At 36.5% G+C, this 14,144-nt stretch overlaps 2 protein-coding genes across 2 annotated transcripts; one reads left to right on the top strand and one right to left on the bottom strand.

The window, feature by feature from the left end:
* The first annotated feature begins 2,737 nt into the window (after positions 1-2,737).
* Positions 2,738-6,749, top strand: LOC117163787 (uncharacterized). Its single transcript, XM_033346487.2, has 5 exons — positions 2,738-2,817; positions 3,219-3,534; positions 5,401-5,556; positions 6,081-6,341; positions 6,509-6,749. Exons 1-5 carry the CDS (start codon positions 2,809-2,811, stop codon positions 6,619-6,621), a joined length of 855 nt encoding a protein of 284 aa, XP_033202378.1. The 5' UTR covers positions 2,738-2,808; the 3' UTR covers positions 6,622-6,749.
* A 92-nt stretch (positions 6,750-6,841) lies between these two features.
* LOC117163774 (phospholipid-transporting ATPase ABCA3) lies at positions 6,842-14,117 on the bottom strand. The gene is made up of 17 exons (XM_033346441.2): positions 13,939-14,117; positions 12,682-13,628; positions 12,211-12,610; positions 11,967-12,134; positions 11,708-11,895; positions 11,467-11,631; positions 11,267-11,375; positions 11,043-11,197; positions 9,455-10,961; positions 9,252-9,377; positions 8,949-9,167; positions 8,604-8,876; positions 8,226-8,527; positions 8,002-8,149; positions 7,717-7,927; positions 7,423-7,636; positions 6,842-7,341 (listed from the first exon to the last, which is right to left on the bottom strand). Exons 2-17 carry the CDS (start codon positions 13,291-13,293, stop codon positions 7,132-7,134), a joined length of 5,007 nt encoding a protein of 1,668 aa, XP_033202332.2. The 5' UTR covers positions 13,294-13,628; positions 13,939-14,117; the 3' UTR covers positions 6,842-7,131.
* Positions 14,118-14,144: the final 27 nt, after the last annotated feature.

Below are 14,144 nucleotides of genomic sequence, written 5' to 3'. Positions count from 1 at the left end.
CCCTAAAAAAAGCGCAACAATAAGGGAAAGGTTAAAAATCTTTTGTTTCTCTTACAAAGTATCACGCAGTAGCACCATATTCGGGTTTTACAGGGAAGATCAGGTGTCTTGGAAAACGATGCAACATTAGATCGCTTATTACTTGACTAGGATCCCGTCTTCTCATGCACAATCCTTTTTTGGCGACAGCGCCCACTGTTGGAGTGCAGTTCTCGATGAAGCGTTTCGCCGATGAACCTCACCTCTGGCATAACACGAGCAGCAAGATAGATGAATGCGCGGATAGCGCGCCAAAGGGCTGGGTCTTCTCAAAGCGTATCGGTGTGTTCGGTGACTCGATCCGTTTAGAAAGCATTCTAGTCTTTCCGTGCCCAGGTATACATTGTCTCGAACGTTCGTGGTATCCTATTATCGAGACCCTGGCTCACGATTGCCCTGTTTTTTGCGAGAGCCGCACCCCTGCATCAGCTAATTCGAATTGCTAGCAATCTACCAATCCTATCGATCATCGAATCACGCTGATTTCTGTATTCTGTCCAACGTTCCTGTTCGATTCCCGGTATCTTTTTTCATCGGATCAGATCTGAAAGATCCGATGTTCCACGGATCGAATTTGTTACCAGCGATCGGTAGATAAGCGTATTAACCCTCATCCAAGTGTCAGCTGTGCCAGTTACTTGCCTGAAGCGAATTTAAAGAATTTAGTAGTCAACTAAGCGCAACACGGATAGGGTCACTGGGTCTCCTTTGTGTGAAATTTCCTGAGAAATTCGAGGTCGTAAAGCTGGTGGAGCAAAAGCTGAACAAATAGATGAGAAATGCATGGGAAAGAGCGGCGTGATTTATAGTTTTCCGAAGAACTGAGTTTACTTATGCCGCAGTGCCAGTCGCGTTGTCGAACCATCAAAGCAAGTCCGTGAAAGCCACGGGACTATAAATCGATTTTAGAAATTAAAGAGTTTACATAACTACGAAGAGCATTCTGAGATAACTCGTTGGGGGAGTGAGATGGATTACCTCATCGATTCAGGAACTTTCTTTCACAAACGTTTATTATAAGCATCATAGGAAGAAAGTACGACCGATTACGCAAGACATTTCACTCACCCTTAGGCGATACACGTGTAGTAGAGTACATATTCGACACGATGTCAAAGCGATTGTATCGGAAGCATGCAATGTACAGTGTCGACTACTCCTAATCGATTCTCTCATTCGCTCTCTAGATTGGAATTACTTTGCAAATTCGCGCGTGTCTCAGTTTCAGTTCCATGTACAAACGCATTTTTTCTTTCGCGCGATTTTCTTCCCTCTTACGCTGCACTGCGCGGTGTACGCAGAGAGATGAACACATTCTCACGAGTAGCAATCATATCCACTAATACACGTTTCTCACCAATAACGCAACATCAATTAGCGTTTCTATACTGCGGTAATGAAGACTGTCTAGGGAAAGCTTTGTAATTATAAGCTCTGAAAGTAACTTCGTATAAAAGCGATAAAATACATCGTTGATCTATCGTTCGTGAGAAAGATCAAAGGGACCATTCGATAATGAAGTATACAGACAGCACAACAGGTCACTGAGGGGTTAATCGCAGCTGCTGTTCGTGAAGAAACCAAAAATCTCTCCCTGGCAAAGACTAAACCGATCTCCGCGCACATACGTCACTGCAAATCGACCCGGTAAAAGTGAATAGTCTGAAGTCTGAATAAGGAACTAAACTGTTCACGCTGGCCCGCTCCGAGGCAAAATCGAAGCGTCGCGCCGTAGACGAGAGAGGTAAAAGATGGTTATTGGGAAGCGATCACGTCGAGGCGTCTGCCTCAGAACGTGAGTACGGTGACCCGAGGGGAATCGTTAAGCGGAAAGTTACGTGCCGATCGGTAACACTAGAAACGATTTGGAGCGGCCTTTCGTGTATGTACACGCTCTCACATCTATATAAAATTACGTACCATCGGTACGGTTGATGCGCAACGCACCAAGTTGCGCAATGATCGCGCGCCGTTGCAGACCATGCGTTGCTCTCTATAAGCCATCCCGTCTATCGTGGATGATGATGATGACGTCGCGCGACCCCGTGTACACCGAGCAACGTCGAATACGAAATGACCGATATAATTACAAAGAGGGAACTCACGCATCTTAAATTGTAGTTGGACTTCGCAATCTGCGGCACAAGAAACATCACCGCGGTCATCTTCATCAAACATCACCACTTTTCGTCTTTCTTTCGTTTAAACGATTGTCTTTTACTAACCATAGTGTACCACCTCGTGGTATATAATCTTTCTTTTTTTACTAGCTACGTCGTCCGTCCCTTCGCTTACCTATACATCTTATACATACCAATCTCGGTTCACTTTCATGTCGACCCGATTAGCCGACCTTCAGGTCCGACGAGAGATGCCCGCCGATCTGTATCACCTGGCTTGCGTAATCACCCCTCATCCCACATCTCTCACCGAGGCTCATCTTGATCCGCCTTCTCCCTCGGTTTCCTTCTACTCTTCGTGCCTCCTAGAACTCTTTCTCCGTCGCTCATTCGTTAACCGAGTTCGCGAACTTCGTCGAGGGACGCGGCACCGGGTGTTCACCAGAGTCGATGCTGTTTCTGAGAGTCTTCCTCTTGGGTGGGAGGAAGACGATCCTCCAGCCTCGGATCGGTATATAAGCGCGGTTGCTTCGACCTGAATCTGCACAGACCAATTATTGCCATCGTTTGGCGATAGAACGTTCCATTGTGCGACCGGTATCATCGGGGAGGTTCGCTTTTCATACAAATCGAACGGTACATCAGCGAGATGAGATCGGTACGAGTCGCATTCGTCTATTTTCTCCCGCGCTAGGTGACACCTTCGAACGCTTCGCTTCCGGTTCTCGATTCTGCAAGTCGCGAGTCAGTGATGTCGAGCGTGAATTAGCGATCTATTCGATAAATTTTACCTATATACATCTCTTCACGTAATTCTTTTCAATATTAAGAAGGAAAAGGCTAATGTATAATTTCGTTCGTACGATTCCCTTTTAATATCGATTAGAGTCGGTGAAATAAGACATAGTGTGCTTAGGAAATCTTTTCAGTGACATTACCTACGAGAAAATCATATTTTATTCCGATTCTAAAATAATTTTGCAAACGTTTCAAGTATTCTAAAGAATTGACTTGCATAGTACCTTCAACGGTTGAAGTTATTGACGACTATTTTAACAGCTCGCTGTCGCGTTGTTGGCCATCGTCGGTACGTGTCACGCCGCCCGACTAGACAATACTTACCTTCCTCCGGGCAATGCAGGCACCGCAGGAGGCGCAGGATTAATACAAGCTCCGAATCGTGGCCACGGTGGTCCAGGTGGTCCTGGGGGACCTGGTAGACCAGGTGGACCAGGCGGACCAGGTGGGCCGGGTGGACCGGGTGGACCTGGTGCACCAGGAGCATATGGCGGTGGTGGCGGAGGAGGTGGCGGTTTTGGTGGCGGCGGAGGTAATGGTGCGTTTGGTGGTGGAGGCGGAGGTGCCTACGGAGGACGTAAGTATTATTTCTTCATTTTATTTTCCAACTTATAACGTAGAAAAGATAGAAATATTATGTAGAAATAATAAGATAAAACTTTAGTAGAGCATTCAACGATAGATCGAATATTTGATAATATTTGATAATAATACGCGATAATTAAATCCAGTGAAATCGAGCGTATCGTACAATCGATTCTTGGATATGATCGAAATAATCAATTGCAGCAATCTTTTAATTTGTTTGCATGTAGTTTTCGAATACGTCTTTCCTCGTGTTTGCCAATTATCGTAGTTTTCTTCGTTCGATACTTCAAAGATGGTTTTCGATAAAGCGGACAGAATTATTGATCTTCCCATAATGAATTACCGTACTTTGCGCGAATACTGCGACTAAATTGCAGCTTATAATACTGTAATAATATAGTTAGTATCCCATGTTAGGCTTTAATGTCCCCTTACATGATGATATTAAGTTTTATTGAAAACATCATCGCCTCCTTATAGATGACTTTTCGAATTAAATCATCGCCGTAACTTTTTATTATCTAATCCTAATATCAGGTTACCGAGTGAAAGGCAATAATGATGATTCCATGCCTTTTGCGAAAAGATATTGCAATTACAGTCATTGAGTCAATACCATATTTGATCATATGAAATCATCGAAATAATAATACAAAGCATATAAGCAGTAAGTACCCTACTGTTATTTGTCAGTAAAATTTTTACTTTGCATAAGTAAGAAGCTCGAAGCTTTCGAGTTCTCTTATTTTCTTCTTTCTCGTGTCTCATCATTGATCTATGTAGGAGTACAACTTTTTGTTCTGGCGCATTACGCAACTAAGAGAAAACATGTACTTAACCAGAGTACTCGTTCAACACGTACCCTGGTGCTATATATTGTTTTTTTTTTTCTCGTTAGTCCCGACTAAGACTATTACGTCTCGTCAGCGCAAACATTTCACACATCATTAAAATCATTATGGCCATAAAACTCGCGGAGAAAAACTTGTTGTAGCCGGAGAAAAAGTTAGACATAACAAATTACTCAATCACAGAAGGAATCGCCGAAACGTTTATCATAGTTCGTTTCGGTAACACGCGCGTAGAGAAAATCACTTGGATTATCGTGGAACAGTTGTGTCACGTTACATCAGACATACATTAGAAAAGGTAGAGAACCAAGAAGAGAGAGAAATCGCGCGCTATGAGAGACAGTTGGTTGGTCGGAGTTGCATCAAAATATGTAAAGTATGTCGTGAAACCGGGGCTCGTGTCACGGGGACGAAAGAAAAGTGAAAATCACGGTACTACGCGAAACGTCTAATCACTTTATCCCCCGAGGCGCTCCTTTAATGAAGACACACCAGCACGGTCTCAGTAACAGCGCTCTCGAATCTACGTATGATTTGACGGTGAGAATTCTCGCTGGATTGCGAAAATAAGAACACCAAAGCGTCTCGTGTGTGTCTCCTTTAGTACAACGCGTTGTCGCGACCGACCAAGTAATTAGGCCCCATTCAGTTACGAATTAATCTCGAGTGCGTTCGCGGATTTCACCTGATATGGCGCAACCCGGTGGATTGCGCGGATACAGTGATCGATAAAAAGTCGATTATACGCGGCAGAACAGGAGATGTGTTCTGTTCGAACCGCTTAAAATTCTGGCTAACTTCTTGCTAGCTTTTTTTTTGTATTCGATGTACGACCGGTCGATTATCAACTTTCTCAGGGCTGCTTAAAAGTCAGTTGCATAGAAAGGGTACTCGAGTCGATCAAAGTCTGTGGCAATTCAGGTACTTTTATAACGATAAAGACTTTATACAAGTTAAATTACTTATGCGATATTTTCGAACATTTGTTTGAATTTATGCTTTAGCCGGTGGAGGCGGTGGTGGGCCAAGAGGAGGACCTGGAGGAGGCCAAGAGATACCTATCGTCTCGTTCAACAATCAGAATGCCGGTGATGGCAACTACCAATTCAGCTACGAAACAGGAAATGGTATCAGTGCGCAAGAAACGGGTCACCAGCAAGGTGAGATCAGGGCCATTCTTATTTCTCAACAGCGATATCCCTCGTGTTCCTTTTCTTCGCGGTTCGTCGCTATCATTTCTCACTGTTATGAATATTCCTATCCATCATCGTGCTCGGCCTCGAATCGTTCCGTTTACAATGGAACCGAACCGATGAACGCAATAGCACTGCAACTCCTAAAATGTGACTTCCATCTAACTTGTTCTCGGATCTTTACCTACCGCCAGTATTTTACTTGCAAAATAGAGATTTTCAAAATTGATAATATTTCGACATCTTTATGGAAGTTGTAAGTTGTTCGATGTTGTAAAACGTTAAGAAGATTCTGAAGAGATCGTACGAAAAAACCACAGGTATCTAAGTAATCACATGTCCTAATTTCGGCCAATTCAATTCGCGATGAGTGATTACCGAACAATGATCATTTCTAACAAGCTAGAAAGCCGCAAAAATACTCGATACGTGGTGCAATCCTGCCGAGCACCTGTTGCGTCAAGTATTCACGTGTTGTCTCGCTTTTCTAGGTAACGCGGAAGCGGTGAGCGGATCATACTCGTACACCGGACCTGATGGTGTACAGTATAGCATCAGCTACACCGCGGATGAAGAAGGTTTCCATCCCCAAGGCGCACATTTGCCAACACCACCTCCAATTCCACCAGAAATTCAACGAGGCGTCGAGTTAGCACTCGCGGCTGAGGCCAGAGGCGAAAATCAAGATACTTCCGGTGGTGGTGGTGGCGGTAATGGTGGCGGAGCCGGATATCCTTCAGGGGGTGGATACAGTGAGTTTCATCGATGATATTTTGTTTCGTGAATCTCTGAGTAGACGTTAGAACTATCTGAAGAAAGAAATTTAGAAAGAAAGCACTTTTTTGTGATCGTGATAATTTAATTATTAAAATAATTTTGCGTATTTGTTTTGATTAAATTGATTTCTTTTTATTAATAGACGGAGGCGGTGGAGGTGGTGGTGGTGGCGCCGGCCGAGGAGGTGGCGGCGGTGGTGGACCTTATCAGGGTCCAAACTCGTACCAAACAAGCTCGGGCGGATACCATTATTAGACGACACCGCACAAGTCATTACGTATTACACGATCAATCTTGTTCCATTACAGTAATATCATTTAAAGGCGGACGTATGTACATAAGAATATATCGTTTATGTAACTTTCTTATTTATATAAAATGTGAGAACCTTATTTACGATGTTCTTTCTTTTTTCCTATATTAATATTCGAACTTTTCACTTTCCTTTTGACAATGTTGTCGTCATTGGCTCCTGTTCATGGGAAATATAATATTTATTCGACTTTTTAAGTATTATTTATTGATATAAATAAATATTATATTTCAAATTATAATAATTGCAATGAATAAATTACAATAATGTCAGCACAAGTCTTTAAAAATATTCTTTTGTGATTCAAACGTACATCTTGAAATAAATAACTTAATTAACATTTGCTATGTGTTTAAGATTCACAAACTACAACGTAAAACCACGTATTAGAAAAAAATTAGATACATTTACATTTATTTAACTGAAAGACTTGTTAAAATATCTGACGGTATTTATACATTAGTGGTCTGAGTAGTGGAATCCACAGTAAGCGCTTTTGTCAATTCAGTTCCTCTAGCGAACTGAATGAAAAGTTGTTCTAATGTAGCTGACAAAACAGCATAATCATCGATACAACTATATTGCGCTTTTAAATCATTCATTGTATTATACATCTTCTCCCATGTCGTTTTAATATCACTCACATGATACGCGATAAGCCCCTGCGAATTGGAACATGAAATCAGTGAAGACTTATACAGAAATACATTTACAAATCTTCCACATTAGTTCAGAATTATTACCAAATTCTCATCCCTCAGTTCACACGTTAGAGAAGACTCTATAATACTTTTTATACTGCTGACATCATCGTCCGTTCGGCTGGGACTTAATTTAACGTGAATATCGTAACCAGCGCCGAATCGTTGCTTCAATTCCTGACTTGCACCGACGCAAACCAATTGACCTTTCACCATAATGACTAGTCTGTTGCACAAAGCTTCGCATTCTTCCATGCTATTACGAATATTTTTTTTATGCAAATATGGTTATATAATAATTTTAAGTAACATGCATTGTCAAGTTGGATAAAGTACCTGTGAGAAGTGAGTATAATAGCTTGTCCCATTGTTTGGCAGGTCTGGAGTATATTCCAGAGCGATCTTCTAGCTGCTGGATCGACTCCCGTAGTTGGTTCATCCAAAAGAACAAGAGTTGGATTTCCAATAAGTGCCATAGCAATGTTCAATCGTCGTTTATTCCCTCCGCTATAAGTACCGCTCGGTTGATGCATACAAGAATTTAAATCTAATATGACAAACACAATTGTAAATCTGCATGATGACTACTCGAAGTAAATTCAAAAAGCAGTTAGGTCTTACTAAGTCTATTAATCCATTTGTTAACTTCTAAATCCACTTTCGCTCTGGGAATACCGCGAAGCAATGCAAAAAGTCGCAAATGATCGAATGAATTCAAGGAATTGAGCAATGCATCAGTTTGTGGACAATATCCCATTTGAGCAAGATACTATGTGAAAAATTCATATATAATATATAGTAGAAATAGCAAAACTGGGAGGAATGCAAAAGAAATGATATATTACGTTTTTTCTATCAGTATGAATTTCTGATTTTCCTAAGTACATAGTTCCACTGTTTGGTATTTCTTCACCAGTCAACATTCTAAATGTGGTGCTCTTCCCAGCGCCATTAACGCCAAGCAATCCAAAGCATTCTCGTTGCTTCACACGGAAACTAATTTCCTGTACTGCCATCAACTTTCCGTAATATTTACTTAATTCATAAACTAAGAACAGGCTATCGTTGTTATTTGGGCTTTCTATGCAATTATTTTCGATAGTAGGAATTGTTTTAGTTGGTTCCTCGTTCATTTTCTTCGATGCACCTATCGATATAATGTAAATTTTCATTCAATTTCTCATCTCCATTTCACTAAAAAAAATATTCGTAAAATACTATACCACGGTTTTGTAATTTTCTGATTTCTATTGCCACTGTATGCTTTTCCTTTTTCACTTGATCATCTTGTATATTGCATGGATCTCTTAAATTTTGACTGAATATTTTAGCATAGAATTTATGAGGTAATCGTTCCTCTAAAATAATAAGTATAGCAAAATACATTAACGGAGTGAGAGATAGGTATATAATGCAATTTTTTAAACTCATTTTAAAATCATAATCAGAGAAGTAAGAAAGCTGGTTCTTGCATACTCCATCTGCACAGTCCAAACCTAAGGAAAACTTCAATTATATTACATATCATTAACTTACAAATTTTATTAAAATAATTAATACATTCGTACCACAACAAATATCCGGAATACCCATGCAAACTACCTCTTGCAGTCGATTTGGTAATCGACGACATCTCGCATTTTGCAGAGCTATGATGAAGAAAGATAATTGACCATTAAATAGGCTTATGTGAGGCATCAGATAAAATATTCCTTTTTGGATAGAGTAAAGAATTTTCAACCATGGAAAACTACCAAGCACTTCCTGAAGGAGATAATGTAATAAAACTAGAATATTAAAAAAAAAAAATATTAGCTTGTCCATTTCGTATTTTTCATTTCTTTACCATTCCATAGTGCAGTATAACTTACCCAATCCAATTGGTACAATAGATAAAATAGTTACTATAGTATTTCTCGATTTATTTATAAAACTGAAGATATACGATATAAATAAAGAATTTATGCCAAAAAGCAATAGCAATAATATCATTATCACTAAAAAAAAACAACAACAATATTATGAGATTCAATTCTTAGCACATGTAATAATTGTTAATATTGTATTATCTTACATATTTCTATCTTGTAGTATAATCGTATATCCAAAATAACATCCATAATATAAGATCCTATTATGATAATAAATATGGATACTGTAAGAACTAATAAATCGAAAGTAAACATAGTAAGCCAGTATGAAAAAGAGCTAATTCCCGTCATTCTCTGGAGTTGCTTTATTTTGCTTTCCATTTCCTGGAAAGGATGAATGATGAAAAGTGCAACAGTTGGAAAGAAGAAACAACAAAAGACCAATACTCTCGTTAGAGAATCGGTTTCTATCATGTATAGTGGTGTTGCAGATAAAGCACTTGGTAATTTCTGACTTGAAACACGAATAGAATATTCATCGCCAGCCACAGCTTTGATTAGCGCATTTGATAATAAATTTATAGTTAAGGGCATGCTATGAATTGCAATTCCAGAATAAAAACCATTAGCAAACAGGACATCATCAGAAATATTAAATTCTGCAGAGACAATGTAATTATTACGATACTCTGCAATATTTTCGACCGCCCTACCCAATAGGGCTTCTGTAACGCTTGTATTTTGTTTTACCTCTTCTGCAAATCCACCAAAATATTTGATTAAATTTGCGTACATCATGCCAGTAGTTTCATTTTTGGAAGAATACAGAACTTTTGGGTGTCTATATATATTAAGTTCTAATGGAAATATATTTGTTGAATCAGTAGGAGTATCATAACTTAAACCCATTAACACGACAGACAAAAGTGGCAAAAACAATATTAATAATGTGTTACTCAAATTTTTTTTAGTGTACGTCAATTTCTTGTGATATAATGCTAAAATTGATTGCATACATAAACTCCATCCTTCTACCTTTTGCGATGGAGGACAGAACAATTCGTTCAAATGTTTTCCATTGTCCTCATTTTTAATTACTTTTAAGAATACTTCTTCCAATGTGATGAGTGATACGCTAATCCCTGTAACTCCCAGATTTCTTTTCTGGCCTTCAACTTTATCCAAAGATTGCGGTAAAGTTTCAGTGTTCGGTACGCTTAAAACGATCTTTTCACTATCAACGCTTATTTGTTGCGTCCTTGGATCAAATTGATTTATAACTTTATCTGGACTGCACCATGATTTTGTTGACAAAGTAACTTCCATATGGCCGTAGCCATACTGTTTCTTCAAAAACATCGATGTGCCATAACATTTTAATCGTCCTCCATGTACAATGGCAATTCGATCTCCAAGTATGTCAGCCTCTTCCATATTATGTGTACTGATCAAAATCGTTTTTTCCCCTCTTATTTTTAATATAATATCCCATATATCTCTTCTAGTTTCAGGATCCATTCCCGACGTTGGTTCATCTAAAATTATAGTACTAGCATCACCAATAAGAGCCATCCCAAGACACAATCTCCTTTTTTGTCCTCCAGACAACGTGCTTGGGAGAACATCTCTTTTTTCATGCAGTTTTAACTTCTCAAGTAAGACATTAATATTTTGTTTGATTTCTTTCCTCTTTTTATTTACACCTTTCAGCTAAAACGCACATACACACTATTCAGTTTTTAAAAATTGTTTCTTACACTTACAATGTTACTTAATTTCAACTATACTTACTAGACCAAAAAATTCTAATTGCTCAAATACACTCAAATCGGGAAAAACCATATTTTCTTGAGGGCATAAACCCAAATCATTTCTAATAGATTGCAAATTTTTGACTATGTTTTGACCATTTATAAGAACTTTTCCTTCAGTTGCACTTATTACACCTATTATAAAATAATTGATTCAAAGAAATTAAATAAACACATTCAATACGAAAGTAAGTGAATTTTTACCTGTCAAAATAGACATGAGTGTAGTTTTCCCTGCCCCATTGTGTCCCAGTAAAGCAGTTATTTGTCCTTTATATAAATCCATTGAAATTCCCTTTAAAGCTTGGACTTTCTGTTATAGAATAATTATTATTAATCCAATCTAATTAAAGACAATAATAATAATAATTTATCAATTAAATTTAATAAGTTAGAAAACTTACTGATTTTCGTAAACAAATACTTTTATATGTTTTTTTAAGATTACGAATTTGAATTCCAGGAGTAAGTGCACCATTTACAACTGGTTCAAAATTTTCATTGTCTATATTTCCGTAATCAAAATCTTCTATATCATCATCAAAAGTTACTTTATTCTTCTTTAAATACTAAAAAATGTATTGTTATCATACATATATGCATCTCAAGAACAATTCTAATTATTCTAACAAAATAAAAATTTACCTTCAAAAAGTAAAGTGGATCTTTACAAACCCCATATTTTCCTGGGTGTATGGCATTAATATATATAGTAAGAATAAAATGTAAGAAAGCACCTATAATTGAGAAGATAAGTATAAATCCGATGCACCCAGTAGTATTATATTGCGTGTTTCCAACAACAAACATGTTTGACCATTGAATACCAGTTACTAAAAATTGCACATAATTAATATTTAGAAAATTGCAAGGCATTAAAAAATATTAAAAGTATTTTACACACATTGAGTCTCATATCCATTTACTTCTTCAAGGAATCTATATAGTAATATATTTGGGAACAATATTCCCAAATATGGTATTATTGAAAAGAATTCTTGCCTTATCAAATTTCCATGTAGTGAAAAAGAAGCAGTATAAATAATTGTTAATGTTGTTATCACAAAACGTGCTAAAAAAGATCCATTATATATTATAGTTATTTTTCATTTTTTTTTTTATTTAATATTTCTTCTAAAAGAACTTACGTTTTGAAAAATATGCAGCAATATGCATACCAAATGATATTAAATGACTTACATGCATTGTAAGTATTAGCCAAAATATAAAAGTATTACTATAATATAGGTATGGATCAACTTTCTCAGAAAATGTATTCTTAAATAATATTATCATTGGTACTATATAAAAAATACTGAATACAATGCCAGTGACCAACCAACTTAATAAATTCTGATATTCTTTCACCCCATTCATTGCCATCAGAACATTTACGCCAATGTACTTTTCCTTCGTTGCATAGTTTATTTCTACACAAAGTGGAATTAAGAAAGCAATGACTGCAAACATACATATCACCAGTCTTAATATTGTATCAGATTCATCTATTTTAATATAAGGTGGATAAGGCATTTTTTGTATTGACACCTAAAATGAATAGAACAAATAATGTAAGGTATTGATAGTGCTGATTACTTAATATTATATACATGTAATACCTTCCAATCCATTGAAGAATATGATACTGTGCGATCTATCAAAGCTTCATCAACACACATTTGTAATGGTACAAATGGTATGGCATTTACATATAGAGCACGTGCATCATATGCAGGTTGATCAAACATATTTTGAAATAATACATTTGGAATTTTGAAAGGATGTCTGATTTTGTACTTTATATTAGTTGTATTATATTGCTCAAACACAAGTCCTAATACTTCCACACTAGGAGATTTGGCTTGTAATGTTGTGTAAGCATTGATCATATCATCTTCAGTTAAAAAACCAACTACATTTTCATATGAGAGTGTCATACATATTCTTATATCTTCCAAAATACTTTCTGTGTATGTATTGTGTGGTACATAATATAAAAATGTGTAATCTCTATTTATTACTGTTAACTGTTCTTTATTTTCTATAGGATAATATGTACTTCCATTGATTACACGAGGTGGTTGTACACTAAAATCTCTGACAGCTTGTATCAATACAAATAAAGCAATAGGTACCGAACATTGTAAAAATATTGTTGTTTTCCAATGTCTCTTCCTAACTATTAAATTTTTATATAAAAGCAAGCCAAAATTTCTGATGTTATTTCCCATTTTTAAATGTTAAATATCTACATTTTTTTAAAGATCTTTTATTTTAAATTAATCAATGACATAGTGCATATGCTTCGCATACATAATCGAATGAGTTATAGAATGTCATTGAAAGTTCATAAAAGTATCATAAATAAATTATCAGAATTGATGTATGAATCAGCATGTATACTAACAGAATACAACACCCTTTGCGATGTAACCTTGACTATGACGTTATTAAATAATGTTTTTTAAATACATATTTGGATAGATTTTTCTTTAATTTTTTACCAGAATTTTTTAAAGCTTAACTTCTTTATTTTTCTTTTGTAAGGTTGTCATAGTAATTGTATCTGAAAGGAATGACTATTATTACAAAATGACAATAATATTACTAATGATAAAGTAACATTAAGATGAAAGAGTAGTAATATTAAGAAAAAATAATATCAAGAACAATAAAATCAATCAAAAAAACACAATGCATGTTACAATATTATTTGAAGAATCATGAAATCAATCCAACAATAAAATGCATTTTATGATAATTGTTTATTGAATCATTGTAAACATTATAAAATTTTAATTTCAAATTAAATCATCTTTTGATGAGATAGAAATATATGTATCTATTCAATGGAAACAATTGTATATAATAAATACCTTCCATGTCTCCAAAATGCTTTCCATTAAATCTAGAGTAAATACTTTATAAAAATAGTAGTATCACTTTAAGCACTTTTACATATTACATATTTTTGTTAAGAATATGTTAACATAAGGAAACACAATAATATCACATACGAAATGCAGTTACATGTCATTCATAAATATGTATATGTTACGGCACTAGTTACGTTTAGAGTAGT

Source organism: Bombus vancouverensis, chromosome 9, assembly GCF_051014615.1.
Source record: "Bombus vancouverensis nearcticus chromosome 9, iyBomVanc1_principal, whole genome shotgun sequence".
Lineage (NCBI taxonomy): Eukaryota > Metazoa > Arthropoda > Insecta > Hymenoptera > Apidae > Bombus > Bombus vancouverensis.
The sequence above is the reverse complement of the archived record's forward strand: the minus strand, read 5'-3'. Positions and strand labels throughout refer to the sequence as shown.

Bases quoted from the DNA above. Each gene is read 5' to 3' on its own strand.
- LOC117163787 (XM_033346487.2), top strand. The intron at 3,535-5,400 runs GTAAGTATTATT...TTTATGCTTTAG, and splicing joins CGGAGGTGCCTACGGAGGAC to CCGGTGGAGGCGGTGGTGGG. The intron at 6,342-6,508 runs GTGAGTTTCATC...TTTTATTAATAG, and splicing joins TCCTTCAGGGGGTGGATACA to ACGGAGGCGGTGGAGGTGGT.
- LOC117163774 (XM_033346441.2), bottom strand. From the start codon at position 13,293: ATGGGAAATAACATCAGAAATTTTGGCTTGCTTTTATATAAAAATTTA. The intron at 11,198-11,266 runs GTAAAAATTCAC...ATTTTATAATAG, and splicing joins ACTCATGTCTATTTTGACAG to GTGTAATAAGTGCAACTGAA. The intron at 9,168-9,251 runs GTAAGTTATACT...TTAATATTCTAG, and splicing joins TATTGTACCAATTGGATTGG to TTTTATTACATTATCTCCTT.